Below are 22,973 nucleotides of genomic sequence, written 5' to 3'. Positions count from 1 at the left end.
CTCTCGTTGTGTCTCTCTCTGTCAAACAAATAAATAAAATCTTTAAAAAAAAAATTTTTTAATAAAAATAAATAAATAATAAATAAATAAAACTAGCTCACCACACACATGAGATGAGAGGCAGGCGGGCGGTCCAAGCCTTCTCTGGGTCTGACCGGCCGTGAGCCCCTGGGCCAGTCACCGCCCACCGCTACCACAGGCCTCGGTTTCCCACTCTGGACAGCGCAAGGTTGGGCCCCACACCCTCAAGCCCCGACAGTCTGTCCTTGGTAACCACGTACAGGAACGCACTCTAAGCCGCAAAGCCCTGCCCCCACACGGCTTAGAACCCCCTCCTCCCATCTGCGGCCCTCAGCCCAGGCACAGGCTGGGGGAGCTCCCCGTTTGGAGGACACCCCAGGAAGCTGTCCCTGCTCAAAGGCACCACGCCTCTCCAAGGTACTTCACCGTGGCGTCCAACCGGATTCATTTCCCGGCTTCGGCAGCAGGGGCCAGCAGAGTGCAGACATTGGCCACTCCCTCGCTCTCTCCCTCTCGCAGGCACAGAGCTTCCTGACCCCCCTCTACACACATAGCCACACACAGAGCCACAGCTGATGACAGACCCTGCCGTTCCAGGGGAGGGTTCTTCTCTTCCAAGTGTCCCTCCTTGGACCCTTCTCCAGAGTCTCTGGGACAGGGGCTGGAGGGGGCGACTTGTGTGTTCAGAGGAGGAAGGGAGGCAGCCCCCCACAAACCCAGCATGTCCAGGACTCCTCTCGGAAGACACTACAGTGGTCTGGGGCAGAGAGAGGCTGAACCACAAGAGACACAGAGAGAAAAACCGACAGAATGAGAGAGAGACAGAAAGCCAGAGAGACAAAGAGGCAAAGAGATAGAGAGGGAGAGATAGACAGAGAGACAGAACAGAAAGAATCAGAGAGACAGACACAGATAAAGACAGAGAGACAGAGAAAGAGGGAGAAAAGCAACAGAGTCAGAGAGGAAGAAAAGAAGACCCAGATAAGGCAGAGGCAAATAAAGGCAGAGACGAACCAGCACACACACAGAATAAGCGAAATTAGACAGAAGCACACAGAGACTATAAAGGCAACCAGAGAATCAAAGGGGCAGACAGACAAAAGGACAGAGGCGCCAGCTCGAATGGGTCCCCAAAGGCTAAACCTGGGCAGATTTGAGCATCATAATACGGAATGATAGTAGTGGCTTAAATTAGTCCAGGCCAATATGTGAACTAAGTGAAAAAATTCAAAGTGTGATGACAAAGAGAAGATTCACAAATCTCAAAGCACCTCGCCATGCCACACTTCTAAATTACAAAAGGGAAAAAAGTCACTTTGCCTGGCAGACTACTCGTTAATCAAGGGATCAAAGCAAACACGACCAGTAATGCGATGAATGGAAATTGTGCACCACAGAGGGGATGCTTGGAGAACAGGACACCACGTCTGCCATGTTCCTGCCAAAGAGACACAAGCTGAATCTAATCATGAGGAAACATCAGACCAACCCAAATCAAGGCACAGTCTACTAATTAAATGGCTTGTGATCATCAAAAGTGACAAGGTCACAGAAGCCAAGGAAAGACTGAGATTTCCAGACCAATGGAGTCTAAAGAGATACAACAGTCAAATGCAGGGGCTGACTTGGAACTGGATTCTTCCCGTGACCATAAAGGACATCATCGGGACAACTGGCCGCACCTCAGTGGGGTCTGAGGACAAGACGGTAGCCATGTGTCAATGTCAGGCCCCTGACTTTGATGGCTCGGTTGGGTTAGGTAGGAGAAAGTCCTCGTAGGAAAATTAGGAAAGCATGTAGGGGTGGTAGGGCACTGTGTCAGCAACTCGCTCGCAAACAGCTCAGGAAAACAAGTTCTTTGCACTGCATTTGCGACATTTCTGAAGTCTGAGACTGGCTCAAAATTCAAAGAGACAGGCAGACAGAGATGACAGGGAGGCAGGACAGAGCAGAGACAAAGCCCAGGGCAGAGGTGGAGAGAGCAGAGGGCCATTGAGCCGGGAGCCCAGCACTGCCCCCTGGTGGCTAAACCAGGCAGCACGGCCTGGGTCCTGCTAGTCCAGTGTTGTGTTCTAAGAGCTGTGCTTCCAGCTTCCACTGAGGGTGGGGGCAGGGTCCAGGGCAGGGCCGGGGCAGGGCCGGGGCAGGGCCGGGGCAGGGCACTGTCCTGCACTAGACCTCACTCAGTGTCCCCCAGCCTACCAGGAGAGGCAGGTGAGCCCCCTCCATTCTGAAGTCTCACCTCCCCTGTTTGCCCTTCTCAGCCCCTGGCGGGGCAGCCTTCCAGATAATCTCTGTCATAGACATTCCAGGGAGGGGGCCCAGCCCAAAGTCAACTGCAGCAGCCCAGGCCTGGGCTGGGGGGAGGTGCAGGAAGGGGACTTGGGGTTCAATTTAAGGCCTGTCTGGGGAGGGGGGCAGGAAGCCCTAAAGCCCAAACTTCTCAGGCCTACTCCAGCCACTCCCCAAGCCTGCCTCTCCCACCCTGTGGAGTGAAGCTGAGCTTCCCATTCCAGCTTATCCCCTAGACTTCTCCGTCTATACCCCAAATCCAGCTCTTCACCCAAAGCCCAGGGAAGGTGGCCTTCTCCCCAAAGTATAGTTGGAACAGCGGAATCTCCCAAAAGAGGCTCCTGGCTGCCCAGTGAACAGATGGGGAGGAGGCAGAGCCTTCTAGGCTGACAAGCAAACGCCCAGGCTTCTCCCCTGGGCCCTGGGCTTGCCTGCCCTGCCTGCCCAAACTCATAAATGTGAGTTTACAAACTCTCTCCCCGCACGGCGTGGGGAGCAGGAACAGGGTTTTAGATACATTCTCTGGCCTCACTCATGGCCTCTGTAAGCAGCTTATGGGCCAAGGCCCTGCCCTTCCCCCCACCTCATTCTGGCTCTCTGGCTGAAGGAGCACTGGGATGGGAGTCTAGAGACCAGCTCTCTAGGCTGGTGACCCTGAGAACACCAGTGGCCTTCTCTGGGCCTCACAGTTCCCAAATGAAAATGATGGGTTTGGACAAGATAGTCTGAGTATAGAAAGAGCAGGGGAACCAATGGGCCAGTTTGAGATGAAAGGGCTGGAGGAACTGGGGGGTGGGACATGCTCATGGTTACAGAGGGGGGTGCTTCATGAAATATCACCCCTCCAAGAGAGGCTGGGGGACCCACGTGGGAGCGAGGAGGCCAGCACCCCCAGGCAAGTGGCCCTAGGCTGTGACCTCCTCTGCAACATAGGCTTGCCCGGCTATAAAACGGGTATCTGGCAATGTTGTTGAAAGAGTCACCCACAGAGGTCTGAAGGTCCCAGTTTGCAGGAGGAGAAAGTCTAGGGTGGGTGAGCCTTAGATCTTCAAATATCTTGAGGGGCTATCATTGTAAGAATGGACCAGACATCTATGAAGTTACTGAATGCAAAACAAAACTCTGGGGGCAGAAGCCACAAGGATGCATGATTAGACACAAGGGGGTACAAGAGTTTCCCATCGACCAACCATAGGTTAAATTCCAGAAGAAGAAGAAACCTGGGGGTCTAGAACCTACACTGCCCTCACCCAGGGTTACTCTGCAGGTATGGGCGGAGAATATGAACAAGCCCATGAATGCAAACTCTGCTCGGGGGTAACCACTTGTTATGACAATGCTCATCATTTTTCCTGACAAGTGCCAGACAGCCTCACAAAGCACTCCCCCACTCTTCCTAGCTGGATTAGCTCCTGGAGGACCTGGGGGCCCCGGGGGGGGGGGGCGCGAGGAGGCACAGCCATAGCGGGAGCTACCTGGTGTCTCCAACACCCTCCTCCCTCAAGAGCCAGAGTCCAGAGAAGGGAAGAGGTCCTAGCCAGGAAGTCATTCCTCCCCACCCTCCAAGCCCAGAGCCCGAGCCCTGTGACAAGCCCACCCACCCAGCATCAGAGGGCTTTCCTGGGCCTCAGGGATCCTCTCCTTCCCACCCTCCATTCAGCCAAGCCTGGCTGCCAGATAGTTCCAGCCAGAGGGGCGTGGCACATCTGGCTGGGACAGCTTTGGCGGGAGTCCTGGGCCCTGGGGGGGGGGGGGGGGAATGCTGTTTGTTGGTCCCTCCCTGCCCCATGGGGGCTGAGTGTGGTGGGGATGGGGAGCGAAAGGGGACTGACAGCCCTAGGGATCCTCCAGCTCAGGCCTCCAGACCCCTCCACAAGAAACTCCCCCCAGCCCTGTTCCCACTCGGCTCCCTGTGCCCACACTAGGAGCCCCGGATGATGTGGCCAGAGGGCAGAAGTCTGCGGGCCAGTGAGCCTTGGGGAAGAAAGTCACCAAAAAGCAGGCCCTGGAGAGTCAGCAAGCCCTCTCCCCGCCTCCTGGCCATCCACACCCCCACGCCTTGTCTTCTTGGGTGGAGACACCAGGATGGTCGGTATCACCTGTCATTTCTGTGGGGAAGACTCGGACTCCCCAAGGAGCCACAGGCTGGCATGTGGGAGACCCAGTCACCTCAAGTGCAAGCTTCCCCCAACCCCACCTCCCTTCACATACACACCAAAGTTCCTTAACCTCTGCCACTCCCTCAATCTGCTAGCCAGCTAATGGCCTGATGGTGTTCTTGGTCACCCGAGTGGAAAACTCTGAGTCACCCCCAACTCCTCCCAGCCCTCCACCCTCCAGTCCAACTAGCTGCCAGACTTTGAATTTTGCTTCCTGAACACTCTCAGCCCTCCTGCGCTTTTTGATTCCGAGGCCTCTGCCCTATGGAAGGCCTTGTCACTTCTACCCACGGCTATTGCCACAGCCTCCTGGGCCCCCGACACTGGGCCCCGCCTCCCCCACACAGCCTCAATGCAGCCTCTAAAGAGCACAGCTCTATGGGATCACTGACACCCCCACTCACCCCAAAATGCTTCCATGCCTACCCATGCATCCAAGACAAAACGTGCACTCCCTCAAGCCAGCAGGGGAAGCAGCCTCAGTCCATACCCAGCCCACCCTGCCATCTCAAACCCCATACCCCGCTCCCCAGCTCACTGCCCTGCGTCCACCTCTGAGCCTCTGCTCTGCTGTTCCCCCTTCCCAGAATGCCCTTCCTCCCCTCTCAGCCTGCCAAGCTTCTATAGGTCCTCGAGGGCCACATTCAAACCCCATCCCCTCAGGGAGATTTTCCCAGATACCCTGCCCCCCGCACAACACTGTCTTCGATATAGACTCCCCACAGCTGTCTTCTTTTTTTATTCTGAAGGGTTTGAAAGCGCTGGAAAAGATGAGCATGCATGTTCCGATCACCGTGATTCACCGTTTGCTAATGTTGTGCTGCTTTTGCCTGCGCTGTTTCTCCGCCTCTGGCCCTACAGAAAGCCCTACAGAAAGCCAGCGGTGATGATCACACGCAGGGAATCCGGCATCAGCACTGTTCTCTAAGATTTCGTTCATATTCGAATTTCCCCTTTGGCCCCATTAACATCCATCATAGCTGGGTCTTTGGTTTTGTTTTGCTCCGGGACTCAGGATCCACCAGGACCCTGCATTACATTTCCTTGCTGGGTTCCCTTCATCTTTCATCTAGACACACTACTCCACCTTTTGATTTCCCTTTTTTGAAGACTCTGGGCTGTTTTGCAGGAGGTCCCTCAGTTTGGATTTGTCTGCTTACTTCCTCAGGATTCCATTTGGGCTGAGCGCTCCCCACCCCCAGGCACCCCCTCCTCCCCTGGTTGCACTTTCCTGGTGCCCCCTCGGAGCCCTCTATGCCATTGGGAGTTCCTGCTCCTTCCTTGCTAGCGAGGTGGCCCCAGGCAAGTGGATTAGCCCCATCTGCCTCACTTTACTAATCGGTTAAATGGGCTGGTAATAGTCACCTCCCACAAGTTGTTCTGAGACAATGCCTGGCCCGTGGTGAGCAGCCCCCAGGCATTACACGTCATCTGTCACTCCTGTGTGCACCAGACTAGCGCACAGGGGGCACGCGTCCGCCGGGCCTTCTGTTCCATGTCCCCGTGCCCTGGACCGATGTGATCCCTAAACAAGTCTGAAGGAACAAACTGAGTGGATTTGCTGTCTGGCCTCAGTTTCCCCACGTGTGGTTGTACCCCACGCGCACTGGCCTGCCCTTGGGGAGAGGACACGGGTCACCCCCTTCACCAGCTACAGGTGCTAGCTGAGATGAAACTCTGACTCCGAGTAGCCCCGCTTCTCCGCGGAGGAAGGAGGGCAGGGGGTCACACTGACTGAGCTCCTGCCCTGTGACAGAGAACACGGGGGGCTTGGGAGCCCAGGACTCAGTCCCAGACTCAGTTTCTGGAGCTGGATCATCTCCCCCTTCAGCTTGCTTCTCTCTCCCCTGCTCAGCAACTTCATACACCACGTCCCCACATGCCTGAGCAGCCAGTCGCAGGTCCCTTTTTGTGCCCTAAAGTGAGTCATCTCCTGGGGTGGCAGGGCTCAGAGACGGGACAGGCTGAGCCCCATGCATGGGCCGGTGCCACGGCGAGGGGCTAGCCCAGATTCCCTCACTGACCCCTCACAGTGACAAGGAGCCCGAGGAGCCTGCTCTGGACACACAGGCAGGGCAGGATGGAACAGAGATTCAAATCCAAGTCTGTCTGAGGCAGGGTCCCAAGTCCCTAGCCACTGCACTCCCATGTCACTGACAGTGTGCCAGAGGCCCTGACCATCCCATCCTCGGCGCCCCTCTGCCCAAAGGCCACCTCCTGGCAGTTTCCCCAGTTCTGTCCATCCACAGTTACCCTTAGCTGCTGCACTTGGACTTCTGAGCTCTCAGCTTCACCCCTGCATTGAATTATACCTCTCCTAATACCTCCCCCTCCTCCAGTCCAGGTGAGGTCCCCCCTTACCTGCCCCCACAGCTTCCGTCTTGGCAACACCCACCTTACTGTAATCATTAGCCCAAGACCTGCAAGCTTCTTGAAGAAAGTAGGCACCCCATAATCGTCCGTGAGATGGATGGACAGGCAGCGGGTGGGTGGGTGCCTGCGTGGCCCAGTGGCTGGACGGTGTCTCCATCACACACAGCACTTCCCCGACACCAGCCGCTACCCCTGGACTGCCGGCCCCCAACTCACCCCCCAACCCTGAGCTCCAACACCCTCCCAGCGCCTACCCTTCCCTGTCTAGGACCACTGAACCCAGAAGCCACGTGGGCCTTGGGCAGGCCCCTTCCCCTCTGTGGGTCCCCTTCACCATGGCCGGAAACTGGAATCACACTGAATCACCTTACAGAATCACACTGAATCTCAAACGAAACTGTTGAAGTTGAGGAACTGTACACAAGGAAGGCACAGAGAGGCTAAGTAACTCGCCTGAGCACACAGCTAATAAGTGGTATCCAGACAGGCTGGCTCCAGAGCCCACGCTCTGACCGTGTGCATCCTGCCTGCAGGGGAGGGCCCTGATTGTTCTCAGGCCTTCGCATCACTCTCCTGATTCTCCTGGCCCCGCACACCCTGCCCTGAAGGATTCCCAGGATGGAGAGCCCTTGATGGGGCACCAGGAGAACCCGGTCTCTACTTCTGCTCTGGCTTGCTTCGTGGCTCTGAAAACATGCCATCAGACGGTAAGAGCTAACATTTCTTAAGCCCTGACTGTGTGAGAGACGCTATTCTAAATGTATGCATCTATTAGCTCATTTAAAACCAAATGACCCTCTAGGTAGGTGGGGAAACTGAGGCACAGAGATGTGAAGCTACTTGCCTAAGGTCTCGCAGCTAGCAACTGGCGGGGTCGGGATCAAAGCCAGCCCACTGCACTTCCTCTGAACACTGCAGAGGAACAGTGAGCTACTTGTCCCTGACCTTGTGCCTCAAACGTCATTCTGAAAACCTCTGCAAAAGGAGGGTTTTATTTCAGACTCCGGTCAGTCTCGTGTAGCCCAGCCTAGGTCCCAAGCCCTACTTATCAGGAGGCCCCGGGTGGGCACAGCCCTCACAAGCAAACAAAACTCCAGAGCCAGCGAGTTCAGGACCAAGAGGTCAGACTGGGGCCTCTGTGGCAGAAACTGTGCCCTGAGAATCTGCGGGCTCATGAGGACCCTTCTGTACAAAACTGTGTGCTTGGCACTGGGAAGAACACCACTCCAGAAAAAAGAACGCTTCATTGTCTGCAGCTGGAAGGGGCCTCTGAGAATACTTTCTCCACTTCTGTGAGGTCCAGAAAAGTCGAGTGACCAGCCTGAGGCCACATGGCTTCCTCAGGGCAGGGCCAAAGCACTTGCCCACCCCACCCCCACCCCGGGTGGCTCTTTCAGCCCCACCTCCCTTGATAAGCTCCTCCCCAGTTCCCGGGAATAGAGTGAGCCCTTCTGGAAGGAAGAGCCTGCAGCTCTAACTCCATCGGCACAACACCAAAGAGCCTCAATTAATGGGCATGTAATTATTTTCTAAATAAACCATGTTTGAATATGTAATAACAGGAGCATCTGATGAGAAAATCAAGTTATGCATAACATGTAGCTATGTTCCTCCACTAATAAAGTGATTTTTATTCCTCGAGCTTATGAAAGCCGTGCACTGCAGATACACTGCTGCTCGGAGAAAGCATCTGTACCTTTCTCTGTCCACACACACAAGCATGCACGCACGTGGGGGCACAAGACCTAGCTCTTCCAGACCATGCCTCAGTTTACCTCCCTGAGGCAGCAGACCCAGCTAGTTGTTGGCCTCAGAATACCTGGGCGGTCCTGGGGCAGTCAGGAGCCTCGGGGGCCCCCTCCCACAACAGCCATCCCAGGGAGATCCTCCCCGCCCATGAGATCTGGGTTCAGGGGATCCCACGAGCCAAGCAGGAGGTTTCGGAGTGGCAGAAGGACGAGCATCTACTGAGCACCTACTGTGTGCCTGGGCACCTGTTCTTTTGACATGCATTATCTCTGTGCTCATCCCCATCACACAAGGTGTGTTTTCTTATTCCCACTTTACAGACCAGGAAACTGAGACTCAGGAAGGGAACTGTTTTACCCAAGGCCCATCTGGTAAATAATGGAACTAAGATTTTAACCTAGCCCTGTCTTGTGTCAAAGTCCGCACACTTCCCACCACCAGCTGCCTCTCAAGGCAGAAGCAGCCCCCTTGGCAAGGTCTCCAGGGCCTCTGTGCTCCCTCTCCATACCTGGTGCCATCCACCCTTCCACTGCCCGCCACATACGCCCCAGTCCTGCCCAGAAGAGAGGAAGGTTGCTGGTAGAGCTGCCTGGGCATCTGTGGGAGCCCTGACAGGGCCAGAACTGTGCCCTCTGTCCAGTCCACACTTCCCCAGACTCTAGCCCCCACCCCCCGGCAATGGCCATCCCCTCTGCCCAGCCCACTCTCACCGGCAAGTGCCCACGGGGCTGGCCCACAGGGCCGGGAGGGACACAGCTGGGAAGGGACCAGAAGAGAGGGCAGGGGAGAGATTTAGAGGCCCCAAAGTGGCAGCATCCACACCTGCCTTTGGTCACCAGCACCGTCTCCCAACTCTCAGAAAGGACAGTAAGGTTGACAGGGCACTCATGCCTACCTCTCAGCAGCTCCCCTTCACTATCCTACTTTCACCCATGGGGAAACTGAGGGCTGCCCAGGCGAAGTACTTTTCCCATGCTCTCTGAGCCGAAGTGGCCCTTCCCCCATCCACAGGAGCCAGTCACCCCTGGAAATCTAACTGCCATCTGTCCCCCGGCAGGGCTCCCCCGCTGCCCACCTCGATCCTCAGCACTGCAGGCAGGCCTTCCTGAGCTCGTCCAAGGGCGCTGGAAGGGCCCAGAGAGATGAACTTGGCCAAGGATCCCATTTCACAGAAAACCACTGGTGCAGCCTCTGTGCAGGACGTTGCGGGCTCTCCCGGTCTACTATTCTGACCCACCCCTGCACCCGAGCCCCACGCTCCACCCAAACCCCCACGTTCCAGCCCCCTCTCCCACCCTTCCCCTCACTGCCCCAAGGATGCCTGGCTGCCCAAGTCTGATCTCCCACAGCTGCCCCCAGCCTGGGCTTGCCTGGGGACTGGCCGGAACAGGGAAAGGGGCAGGAAAGGCCACATCTGGATCCTGGGCCCAGAGCCCCCTCCCCCCAAGCCAGCCATCATTCTCTTTGAGACCAACATGAACCTCAGCCAGGGATGACTTCCTCGCCCTCCTGACCCCTGTCCATGCCTTCACCCAGCCCAGACCTCCGAGAAGCCCCTCTGAGGAAGGGGTCTCCTGCCCCTGCCCCTGCCCCCACCCCTCCTGCGGCAGTCAGGACTCTCCCCGCCCCCCTCTCTCCCAGGAGACTTTTACCCTCATCATGTGGCCCCCAGCCCCTGCCTTCAGGCACCCTCACCCCAACACACACCTTCCTAAATCGGGGGGGGGGGAGCAGAAAAGAAGGGAGAAAGAGGAAGCAGTGTTTTCCTCTTCTGGGCAGGAGGGGAGGGGAGGCAGGAGGGTCTTGGTAAGGATGGGTGGCCTATAGGGGAAGCAATGGTAGTGGGAAGAAGCTGATACTGAGTCTAGAAGGGATCAAAGTAACGGGATCCAAACAGAGGTCTCCACAGCCAGGCTTCCCCAGGTTTCATTTGCTAGGTCAGTGTCTCCTGTCCCCCAGACCCCTAGCACGGCCACCTCCCCAGCTTGGGCTGAGCATCAGAGGGGTGAAGTATTTTCCCCCCAGTGTGGCAGGGCAGGGGGCGGGGGGTGGGGGCGGTGCAGGCAGGAGAGGCTCCCAAAACAAACAAACTTCTTGGTGGCTTCCTTAGACTACAGCTCCTGGACTCAAGTGGAGGCAAGAAAGGTGGGGAGGGGGGATGTCCTGACCCAGAGAACCAGGGCCTAGGCCCTGTTGATGGGGAAGGACTACGGCTGAGGGCCTGCCCTAGTCAGTCTGTCCTTCTGTCAGTCAGCAGGAGGCAGAGAGGCCCTCCGCCTTCACCACCAACACTCCCGCACGCTGGCTCTCTGCCTAAGGATAAGATGTTGTGGAGGGGGGCGGCCCTGCGACCTCTTAGCTAAAGAAGCGAGACCTACCCAGAGCATGCAGGACAGACAGATCCACGTCATCTTCGGCGGGCGCCGTCCCTCGGGCCCAGGCCGGAGCCTGCTCACGGCCCCCCTGAGCTCACAGCCCCCACGGAGCAGGCAGAAGGCAGCTCTGAGAACGAAGGAGCAGTCAGCATCTGCCCGGCAGCTCACCCTGCCTGCCTCCAGCTCACCCTCCCTCCTTTCCTCCTCCCCCCACTCCACCCCCTTGTCCCAGCCTCCTGTCTCCTCCCTCCTCCCAGGCTCCACTGGTGGGGTTGGGGGTCAGAAGCCCTGCTTTGCAGGGGGGTATGAAGGAGACAAGGCAAAGGGACAGCCACTGGATACAGCCCCCACCCCAGGCCATCACTGCCCACCCTGCACCCCCACCCCCACCTCCAAACATACAAGCCCTGTGAGCCACCGAGGCTCCTCCCGCCTTCTGATCTGATGCTGGCAGGCCCGCGGAGCCTACTGTCCTCACTGCAGAACCCCCTCCCCGCCCCCAGACCACTGATGAACAGACAGACACAATCTGTATATCCTGGGGTTCCCTGGCCCCGTCCCATCTCTTGAGTACAGATGCATGCCCTCCTGCCCTGGGAACACACATTTATTTGCACACACTCAGCAACAGGCCTTAACACAAGAAAAACCAGGCCCGAGACTGTGGGAGAATGGCCCTGCCTCCAGGCTGTGGATTTCATTCCAATTTTTTTCCTACTTCTTTTTTTTTTTCCTTCTTTCTTTTCTCCAAACATCTGTCCCAGCCCTTCCTGCCCTTCCTAAAGGGAGCCCCGCTCCAGGCTCCTGCGAGAGTCTGTTTTTCTTGACTGTACCCTGGGCCAACATTTGGTTTGCATTTCCCCACTTCCTCCTCCACAGCCCCTGCCCCCCCTCCCTGGGCCCAGTTTTCACCTCCCACCATTCCACCCGCCTACTTCTCCCCCACAGTGCTCCCCTTCCCCTCCAGCCCTCCCCTGCCCTCTCCCCCACCTTTAGTTCAGGAGTGAGAGTTTGGGGTCCAGAGCAGGGTAAAAAGTAGGGTACAGAATATAAATGTATTCCCAGGGAGCACTGCAAGGGAATCCAGCAAAATCTGCTCAGACCCTCATTGTCTTAATCCGCTCCCACCCCTCCCCCCCCCAAGTTTTTCCCCCCATAGTCTTTCCTCTTTGAGCTCTGGCCAAGGCTGGACCAAGTGAGGGTGGGTGGGGCTGTTAAATCACCCGCTCTGCTTTTTGGAGCCTTCCAGGGGAGGGAAAGAGGGCTCAGCCTCACCCCCTTCTGTAGACACACACACCAGGACACACAGTCCAACTCACATAAACACACAAAATGCCGAGGACGGGGCCCCACCCAGAGTAGGCACTTTGAGACCACTTTCCTGGACTGAGCAACATGGCAAGAAAGTCCTCTCGCTTGGCTCCCCTGCACATGCACAAGTGTACGGTGCGTGCCCCTGGCATGTACAAAGGCTTACAGATCCCCTGACTCTCTCCCCGCCTCACCCAAAAGCATGCCCTTGCCACCCTCTGTCAGCACCACATACAGTGCATCCCAAGGGTTCAGCCTCTACAACCGGCCTCTCCCCTCAGCTGGACCTGCCCAGCCAGGTGTGTGGCCTCCCAGACCAACCGAGACATTTACCTGCCTAACTCCAGAAAGAGAGGGATCCCTTCATGCTTCAGCTGGGGAAAGGCTGCCACGTGCGGAAATGCAGGTTGTGCACTGCACAAGGGACTGACACTCTATCTTCTGGTGATTCTGAGAAGTCATGGGAGGACACTGAAGCAAGGTGTCTGATTCTGGTCCTTCCTGGAGCAGATGCCTGTGTTCAGAGTCTTTGTTCTGGTCAAGGAGACAGGGTGAAGAACCAGGGTCCCTTCTCGGGGGCCCCCTTCTCCTTTCTCTCCAAGTCTCTCCAAGTCCTTCTGCAGAGCTATGAAGCTGCAAAAGGTTTTGCCCCTCCACAGCATGCCCTTCAGCATCACGATACCCTTTGATTCCCCCACCCCAGCCACCTCCCTTCCAAGCCTGCTGGGGCTCACTGACAGTTTGGCCGACACTGAATGCACCAGGGTTCCACGCATAGCCGGCCCTGCGACCACCCCTGGGTGGTCCACAGACGGACACTCCTGCACACCCTCCCACCCTCTGCAGACGAGCCACAGGCAAGCGAGGAGGCATGGCTTTCAGGAGCCCTTGGGAGCCCACCCCCCAGCCATCACCACCAGCCCTTCCAGCCTTCCCACAACTTGGAGGGCTCAGCCAGCTCCAGCCTGACATCCCAGTACCCTGGCCCACTCTTCCTGCTCCCACAGCCCTTTGCTGCTGGCGACACTAGAGGATGCGCCTCCCAACGGCTATCTCAGAAGTTCTGAGAAATCATCTTGCAGCTTCCCAGAAATGCTGGAAAACAAGCCCAAAGACCAAGTCACAACGACACCAACTTGTCTGGCCTCCCACAAAGCCCAAAGGGGCCCCATGGACCTCAAGCCAGCCCCTTCCCCGGTCCCCTCAGGGTGTGGAGGACCCTCGTGCTGGGGGTCCCCCTGGAAGAACCCTCCCCCAGAATGTCCCCATCCCTCTATTCCAAGCCTGTGGGGGTCTCCCCTGTATCTGAACCTCTCACTGTTGGGAAGTCCTCCCTGCTACCTAACCACCATCCACCCTGTTGAATGTTAAACTCTGCCACCCGAGGTGTCTCTAACTCTGTAATGACCTCCTGGTTTCTGGCTTGTTATCCATTTTTCATCCTTCGCAGCCTGGTGTCCCCTCCCCACCCACGCAAGGGGAGAGTTCCTTGGGCAAGTACATGCCCTGTGTTTCGTGTCTCCAGAGCCTGGTATACAGCAGGTACCAGACATGGTTGAAGAATGAATGAGTCGATCTATCAGTCAATGGGTCCTAACCTATTTTCCTCCTGTTAGCATCTACCGTCTCCTACCCAAACCCCTTTTTTCTCTCCCCCTCTGATCCCCTTAGAAGGACCTTGGGCAGTCCTGCCAGTACACATTTGCACATGCCTGTGATACCCACCCATCTTCAGCACCATCTCCTCCTGCTACCCCCTGGTCTCTGGGCCCTCTCAGACTGTGGACTCTCAGGGGGCTCGGACAGTATTGCTCAGCCTGGGATTCCCCGCCTTGGGCTTGGACCAGGGTCTTGTCTGCAGCAGACATCAGGGACACGCCAGTGGGCTGGCTGGATTTTCTGGGCTGGGATCCCAGAAGCCTCAGGACCCGCCACCACCCCGGGCCCCACCACCGCACTGCCTCCCCACTGCCATGGCCAGGTCTGGGTTCCACTCGGCTTCCCCATCTGCACGCAGAGCACTTCCTGCTAGCTGCCCTCCAGATCCAGACCCAACAGCCAGCAGAAGAAACAGTTCGGGCGCTGGACGGAGGTGAACTGAGCTGGCGCAGAGGGATGCGTGAGTGAGGGCGGGCATGAAGCTCAGGGGCTTTGCGAGCCTGAGCCTGACACCCCTCTCTCCCGGCCTCATTTCCTCACCCGCAAAATGGCCAGGCTGATGGCCTCTCAGGTCCCTTTCAGCTCCACCTTCTGTGATGCCCCCAAGTTCCCAGGCCGAGGCCCCAGTTCCCTCCAATCCACTCTTCCTGTCCCTCAACACTCATCCATCAAAAAGTTCTTCCTGTTGTCTGGCCCATCTCCTGCAGTGGCTTTGAGCCTTGCCTCTGTCACAACCGGCACAGAAGCTGAAGGTCAAGATCATCGGAGGTGGAAAGACTCTCAGGCTCAGTGAGCAGCCACAGTCAGGGCGACCAGGAGAGTCATGGTCAGAGCCTTCAGGGGCCCAACAGACGTTAAATGAGAGGAGCGGGCAAGGGGTCTCTGGGGACCTCGAAAGGGCAGCCCCAGCTAAAGGGGACACGCACTCCTCAGGACAGCCACTGTGGCATCTGGGACATCTGACAGAAGACCACCAGATCCTTTGATCTGTCAAGAAGCCCCAAATCTATATGATCATATAAAATCTTTCATACAAAATATGAACAAAAAACCTGAATTTTGAAATTTAAAAAAAAAAGGAAAAGAAAAGAAAAGAAAACCCATGCTGCCAGCCAAATTAAACATGTCCACGGGGAGAGTCTGGCCTTTGGGGCACAGCTTATCTAACCCAGCCCCCTTGTTGAACGGACGACAACCCTGCAGTGGAGGGAGGTCACAGAGCTGGTCAGGAAAGAGCCCCAGTCTCATGGTTCCCAGGCCCCACACATTTCCCTAAAGCAGCCAGTCACTGTGCAACAATCATGCTTCCAGCTTCCTGCCAACCCTACAGTCCACCACCTTCCACGCAGGGGCCGCTCACACCAGTCTGTCCCAGATGCCTTCCGTCAAATAAGCAGGGGCACTGCTGGCTCTGGGGTTCCTCTCCAACACCCAGCTACAGAGCCTGATAGTATGGGACGCGCAGGAATCTGACACCAAGCGCTCGGTAACTCCATCTGTACCCATTCGTCCCCTTAGACGATACCGCTCCACCCCTTGCCCCAGGAAAGATAGTATTAACTAATCAGGCACTTCATTGTGGCATCCACCTAAGGCTCCTACCAGCTCTCATTTTACAGAGGCAGAAGCTGAGGGACAGAGAGGTTCGGCAAGCTGCTCGGAGTCACACAGCTAGGGTGTGTGAGAATGGAGAGCCAGCGTCTGACTCAACATCTCATGGGGATTGAGAACGTTCCTGCTGCTCCTATAGCAGGCCTAGGGGCTATGGTCCCATGTGGCGGTGATGATTTAGCTCCCCTCCCACAGCTGATCCAAGGGCTGGCTCTGCAGCTCCACAGAGGGGGTCAGTTACCCAGGCCCAGGTCTGGCTTGGGTGGGAGGTGCAGGGGCAGGAAAGAGGGAAGCTGAGGACAGTGCAGCCACAGGGTTCGGGGTGAGACTGACTGGCTCTCTTGTGGCTCCAGAAGAGCCAACAAGAAGAGAAAAGCCGCGGGACTTGCAAGCTCTGGGGCCCGAGATCTGGGTGAGCACAGGGTCTGGCCTCTGCTGGCCAGAGACCCTCCTTTCCAGTAAGCTATGCCTCCTCATCCTGCTTCTTTCCAGCCCCATACACACTCGGCCTTTGAGTTCTGCGGTGCTAGAACCCTAGCATGCCTCCATGTACCACTGCGCAGGGTGCCAGGGGTCAATGGGGGCTGAAGTCCCATCTACGCTTCATTCACCAAGCCCGGCATGGGACACATCAGCCCGCAGCATGAGGCATCCATCCCAAAGCTTACCAAGGCACCCTGTGGGCTGGGGAGGTCTTGCCCCTTGCCCCCATGCCCACCACCCTTCCAGTATGAGATGGGGGTCACCCCGTTGCATTCCAAAAATCTGGATGCTCCCTGAAACAGAAGGCGAGTTTCCAACTGGGCCCTGCCTGGGCCTCAGTTTCCCTAGCTGACACAGGAAGGAGTATCATTCACCTCCCCTTCCCCTAACCTCCCCTCCACCAGCACCCTAGGTGGGGACAGAGTCTAGGCCCAATCCCAACAATTTTTAATAAAATCTTCGCCAGGGCTCTACTAGGTGATCTTGATCTCCCCCCCAGCTCTAATTTCCTGCCTGACTCAGGCCCTCCAAGGCTGGCTGGAGGGAGGGAGGCAGCTGCAGCTGCTCATCCAGCCCCTCACCTCAGTGCCCCATTCAAATCCTGGCCCAGGAGGAGTTCGGGGTCACCTCTACCTCTACAAATGAGGAGTGGGGGATTGCTAAGTGGCCTGGGGTCCAACTGACCTGGTCCTTGCTGGCCATTTCCCGCTGCAGGCTGCCTTTTCCCAAACGTGAAAACCCGACTCCGCAGCCTCTGAACTCAGAGTCCACTGGACCGTGGATGGGGCTCTGGCCCCGTGCTCCACGGCTGCAGAGCCTGCCTCCCAACCAATCCCTGGGGACAAAGCATTTTACTAGAAGATTTCAAAGCACACCTTGGGTGACTGGAGCAGAAGCCTGTTGGCACCTTTCCCCACTGCGGAGTGGCAGAGAGGGAAACTGAGGCCCGGAGGCAGCACCTGGGAGGAGGAGCTGAACATTCAATCCCATATGATGGAGAGAATGGATACTGGGAGAAATCCCTCCATCCCCACATACTCCAGTCCTGGCCTGTCTGGAGGTCTACAAGGAAGGAGACCCCTGCTGGAAAGGCACAATAGTAATCAAGATAATATCCCTAATTTTTATTGAACACCTACTATGGAGTAGGCACTTCGGTAAACACTTTAAACGTACTGCCTCATTTAATCCTCACAACAACCCAACGGTGTAGGTAGTTTCATTATCTCCATTTTACATGTGTGAAAACTAAGGTACAGCCAGATTTAGCAACTTGCCCAAGGTCCACCGCTAGTAAATGGGAGAGCCAGAATTCAAAGCCAGGCAGACGGGCTCTGCATCTGGCACTCTTAACCAGAATGGTGTACTGCGCCCCTCTCCCCCAGCGTGACGGGCCCTTCTGTTTCCCAAAAGGAATGCAGAACAGACCAGAAGCCCAGTTCCCTGTTACAGGACCCCCAGTTCCTGAAATCCTTCCCCTCACTGGACGCTTCTAAGGGCTCAAGGTCATGCTCTTGGGGTTGTCTCTGACCCACCAGGAGAGAATTTAAGGTTACACACAGGTTTTCCAGTTCCCTACTCTGCTGGCTAGCTATGCACCCACCTCCACCCTCTCCCCAGCTTCCTCCTTACACACACACACACACACACACACACAAGTCAAGCAAACACACCCTGAAGGCATTGTCAAGGAGCTTCTCTAGGAGGATCCCAGGGGAAAGATGCTCAACCAGGACACGCCCACCCATAGACCCATTGCACTGCGGTCCCCGGCAGACCCCTCCACCCTCACTAGCCCAGCTACTGCCTCCTGCCCTCATCCTCTCCCTGCCCAGTTCCCTGATCCCTCCATCCTCTGGGAAATCCCTCCCGAGTCCACCAGCCCCTTCACGCCCCACTTCCATCTCACTCTGCTATCTCCCAGCCTTAACTCTGGGTCCTCTTAGTCCAGTGGGGGGAAAAGAGCCATTTCCAGGAACTCGTCCTCCCTTCCCACAGAAACTTAGGAGGGATGCTGAAAACCCTTAGAAACGCTCCTCTGTGCCCAAATCCCCACAGACTTCAGTACTACCCTTCAGACTTCTGACCCAAACTCCAGATGCGCTGGGGGAAGGGCAGCCACTCCCTCCTCGTGCATCCGTGCTGCCCGGGGAAGGGGCGCCCCAGGAGTCCCCAAACTCTGTTGAAAGCCAGACTGACAAGGGTCAAGACGGTGTGTCCCTGAAGGTGGGAGGGCAATACCTCGGCCGCGGAGGAGACCACGGGCGGGGAGTGCCTGTCAGGGAGTGGGAAGCCGGGGTGGGGGAGGGGAGGGGAACAGGTGCCAGGTGAGGCGGAGGGCTTTTACCTGGCTGCGGAGGCAGAAGCGCGGGGGCAGCAGGCAGGAGAAGAGGTGCTTGCCCCATCGGATCACGCAGGAGAAGCACCAGCTCAGCCGAGTCATGGTGACCCCCAGGATGGGCGCCTCGGGCGGGCGTGAGGGTCTGGGGACCGGCCGCTCCGGGCGCTGAGTTGGGGTGGGGAGGGGAGGACGCCGAGAGCCCGGCCCCGGGCGCGGGCGGGGGGGTGGAGGGGGGTGTCCGGGAGCCTCAGCCCCCGCGAGAGCAGCCCGCGTGTCCGAGTGTCCGGCCCCCTCTAGCCGGAGGAACGGCCCCGACGTGGCTCCATCTCCCCGGAAGCCCCGGCGGGAGGCGCGGGGCCGCTGCGGGGCGCTTGCAGCCTCGGAGACTTCCTCCGGCGGCTCCCCTCTCTCCCCACTCCCCGCGGCGTGACAGCCTCCGCGCGCCTGCTTCCCGGGCGGGCTGGGGAGGGGGGAGGGGGGAGGGGGGAGGGGGCGGGCGCGAGCACCCCGGCAACTTGCGAGGCTGGCGGGGCCGCGCCGGAGAGGCGGGTCGGGACCGGCAGAGGCGGGGCCGGGCGCCGGGCGTCCACCTGCGAGCAGGGCAGAGCACCGCCCGGCGGCGCTGGGAGCCTGGGCGACGGCGGCAGCGTTGTGCTCCAAGCTGCAGTGAGTGTGTGAGCGAGCGTGCGTGTGTGGATTCCCTCCAGACCTCACTCCATTCCCATATTGCTCCCCCGCGCATAATGTGATTAACTTCCACGGAGGCCACCGGCTTCCAGGACGAGCAGAAACATCCATGGGCTGGGGCGTGCACATGGGGACACTGAACACAACCGGGCCAGCTGTCCCCACTCACCCCCAACCTCTGACCCTGGCCACACTCAGCCTCCCCTACCTGGGGCTCTCTCCAGCCAAGTCAGGGAGTGAGGGAGCTCTGAGCATCCAGAACCCTCCCAGGTTGTAAGGGACCCTGCCTCAGGGGCTGAACCAGCTCAGACGGATGAGAGCAGGACAGGCCCCCTCTGGCTATGGCTGAACCTCGTCCTGCCCGGGGTTCAGGGCGCACTACTCCCCACCTTCACTTCCCGTCCTGCCCCTTGTCTGCCACTGGAGCCGGGGACCCTCCTCTGCCTCTGCTGTGCTCAGATGATGTGAAGTGAGGGCGGGTCCTCTCAGGAATCTTGTTTGGGGTGACCATACCGTGCCCCTGGAACTAGGGAGAGAGAAGTGAGAAGGAGGAGGTGCAAGACGCGGGAGAGAGGGAGCGAGAAACAGCCACAGAGGGAGAGAGAGGCAGATGGGAGAGCCAGACTACGGAGAGGTGGACCGGCAGCCATGAGCTTTGCCCCTGGCTTGCTGCTACAGAGAAAGCGGGAGGGCAGCCAGCCAGCTAAGCCCTAAGAGTAAGGTGGGGGGGGTGCGAGCTAGCAGGACCCCGCCAGGGCCTCCTCCGCAGCAACAGGCCAGCAGAGCAGCGGCGAGGGACCCCTCCCCCAGGGCCCCCACCGCCTGCACTGCCCAGCCAGGCTTCCCTGGGACCATCTCAGGGCAATGCCCTCTCCCTATCCCCTTCCCCTCACCCCTGCCCCAAGCTCTCCCCTACTCCAGCAGACTTCTCAGGCCCTGCCCCCTCCCCACTTCAGATCCCCACCAGGAGACAAGGCAGTGGGGTATGGTGCCTTAGGGGAGACTGGGCAGGAACACAGTGAAAGAGAAGGAACAGGTCCCGGCTGGTGCATGGCTAGTGAGAGAGGGAGAGGCAGACATTAGGGCCCTCAGCTCCTCACAATCCCCCAAGCAAGGGAACCACCATCATCCCCGCCCCCCGCCACACACAGGGGCCTTCCTCCTCTCTGGGGGTCCCACAGTCTCCACAGCCTCCCTCCCCACCACAACACCAGAGGAAATGGATAAGACGTGAGACGTGAGGAAATGGGGCCTAATCCACAGCGAGTGGAACAAAGTTTAATCGAAAGGGACCACTTGTTGAATTTGTTAAATAAGAGGAAGTCCTTCAGATAGGATTGGCTGAGGCGTGGCCCTGCTTGGCCAAAGAAAGGAGGACTAGATGACTTTTTCTTCATAGCATCCTAAAGTCTTCCCAGCACTTAGGACACAAAAGGCACTCATCAAACACAGAAACAAAACGGGGAGGCAGGGGTAGGAAGAAAGAGAAGAAAGTGGTGGCTAGACCCAGCTCTTCCTGGATCTAGGAGGATCAAGGAGATCCTGAAGAAAAAAGACTCAGAAGGGCAGAGGGCCCTTCACTTCATCCACTGCCCAGTGAGCTGTCCTTAAGCCAAGGACCTCCAGAGAGGAAGGGAAGAATGCGCAGCCGACCAGGACATGAAGTTTGGCCCATCGCTGCCTGGAGCTGCTCCCCAGCGCTCCCCTCCCAGCCTCTGGCCTAGCTTCATGCCCCATGTCTCAATTCCTGAAGATCCATGTGATCCTGCCCCCATGTGTATTGCCTTGACAGCACCCAGAAATATGTCCCCCCCCCGGGGGGGAAGTTTGATGCTCTTGGGAAATCATAAGTCCTCTGTTCTGTTTTCACCACCAGAGGAGGTCAGAATCCTGAGAACAGCTGCAGGATCCCCAGAATCTCCTGGAAAGTTTCAGCAACAACTCCTTTGCTTCCATTTCCACCAAAATTTTTGTCTTGGGGGGCGGGGGGTGAGGAGGAGCCTAATCCCAAAAGGTCTCTCAATCTCAATCCCCTTTTCCTGCTAAGTACTCAAAGCACCAGAAACTGCATCCAGCTCCTGGTGGGTGTTTAGTAAATCTTTCCTCCCTCTCCTTCTTCTTCCAGGCCCCTGAGCATCGGGGACAGAGATGCAAGGCTCCACAGAATGGACGAGACACAAATGATCAGACACAGGGGACCACATATTAGAGCCAACATATGGAGTGAGTGAGGGGTTGGGATGAGCCTAGGCAGGGTCTGGGCCATCTGAGGACCTCACATCAGACCCCCAACATTTACAGTGCCCAAGTGGGTGCCAGACAAGAGCCCCCTAACTCCTAACTCTCCCTCCCCAGTGGAGCTTTTGAAAAGCTAGACACCATCCTCAGAGGGTGAACCAGCCCTTCAGTGACTGCTTCCACCTCCTGCCCCCCCAACCCATGTGACATGGCCCTGCCTACACCTCCATGGTCCCTGGGCCTGGCTCCCGGCCCTGCCACCGTCTGGGGCCCTGGCTCTTCGTCCCTCCTCCTCCTCTCCTCAGCCAGAGTCTGCCCTGGCAAGCTAGGCTGTGCTGTAGGGCTGGCCAGGGCTCGAAGCAGGAGGAATTTCTTCTCCTCCTCAGCCCACTCTTGCTCATGCAGCCCAGAGACCCAGATATTGAGTGCAGGCCAGGGAGGAAATTCCAGAGACGAGGTGGGATGGAGGCCACGTGCACAGACAGGGAGACACTCTGGGCTTTTCTCCCCAAGTTTTCCCTGGGTCAGAGCCAGGAGGACCCCCTTTTCCCTTGAGTGGAAGAACGGGAAATTTCCCAGAGGCAGCCAGCAAAGGTGTCAGAGAAATAAGAGAGCAGGTCACAGCCACAAGCCCCCTGGGGACAAGCCTTGGGAGGAGGGCCCACCCGCTCAGGGAAGGCACAGAGCCTCCTCTGTCCCAGGCCCCCAGGATCACAGTGCCCCCCGCTGGTTTTGTCTTCGGAGGGACAAAGGCGGTTCCTGTTCAGGGAGAATGGCTTGGGCATCTGATCTGAGCCTCCAGGTCTTCTTTTCACACCCAGAGAGAGATGTACAGAGGCTTCTCCCCAGGGACCTTGCAGCCTTTCTCCTGCATCAGATGGGGACAGCTCTAGCAGGCCTGGCTTTCTCACTACCAGTTGCTTTCAACACCCTCCCAACCACAGCGAGTCCTCCTGTGGCCTCCAGGGGGCTCTCACTCGGGTCTCACCTCCCAGGCTGGCTTCCCCAGAGCCCAGTGCATAGATGGACTTCACAGGCTGCACCCATCATTTCGCTGCCCAACCATCTACAAGGTCCAGAACTCAAACAGTTCTCCCTCCACGCAACAGAATAGGGGTCCTGCAGAGCTGGGGTCCCATCTCATGTGGGCTCCAGTGTCATCTCCTAGGTTCCCATCTCCTTTGACAGCCCCATTAAAGTCCTTGCATGCCCTCCTACCATCAGTCTTGTGGGACACCAGCATTTCTTCACAGCTCTTAGCACCGCTTGTTGACGGATTTGCTCACTTCCCTATCCCACCCCTTCCCGGCCAGACGCCAGCTTCCTGAAGAGCTGATCTGTCTTTCCATTGTACCCCTGCCCTGGTGCACAGCATGGTGCCCGGTGCATGGTTGATGGACATGCATTACATGGTAGATTGGTTGGTTGATTGCATGGAAAGAAAGAAAGAAAGAGAGAGAGAAGGGGGGGAGGGAGGGAAAGAGAGGAAGAAAAGAAAGAAAGAAAGAAAGAAAGAAAGAAAGAAAGAAAGAAAGAAAGAAAGAAAGAAAGAAAAGAAAGAAAGAAAGAAAAGAAAGAAAGGACAGAGGGAGGGAGACCACTCCTGCTTCCAAATGCACTGGTTGGTCCCCCAGCCCTGGGTTGTGGACCAGTGGGGAGTGTGGCCTTCTGGGC

At 57.4% G+C, this 22,973-nt stretch overlaps 1 protein-coding gene across 1 annotated transcript in view; it reads right to left on the bottom strand.

The window, feature by feature from the left end:
* TNS1 (tensin 1) overlaps positions 1-11,121 on the bottom strand; it is a 194,019-nt gene extending 182,898 nt beyond the window's left edge. The window contains exon 1 of the mRNA XM_035007167.1: positions 10,973-11,121. Within this exon, the coding sequence (XP_034863058.1) occupies positions 10,973-11,005 (33 nt within the window). The 5' untranslated portion in view covers positions 11,006-11,121. The remainder of the gene's footprint in view (positions 1-10,972) is intronic.
* Between the last annotated feature and the right edge of the window lie 11,852 nt (positions 11,122-22,973).

This window comes from Mirounga leonina, unplaced genomic scaffold, assembly GCF_011800145.1.
Source record: "Mirounga leonina isolate KUSES-001 unplaced genomic scaffold, KU_Mleo_1.0 Mir_151, whole genome shotgun sequence".
NCBI classification, from domain to species: Eukaryota; Metazoa; Chordata; class Mammalia; order Carnivora; family Phocidae; genus Mirounga; species Mirounga leonina.
This window is presented reverse-complemented; position numbering and strand designations above follow the sequence as displayed.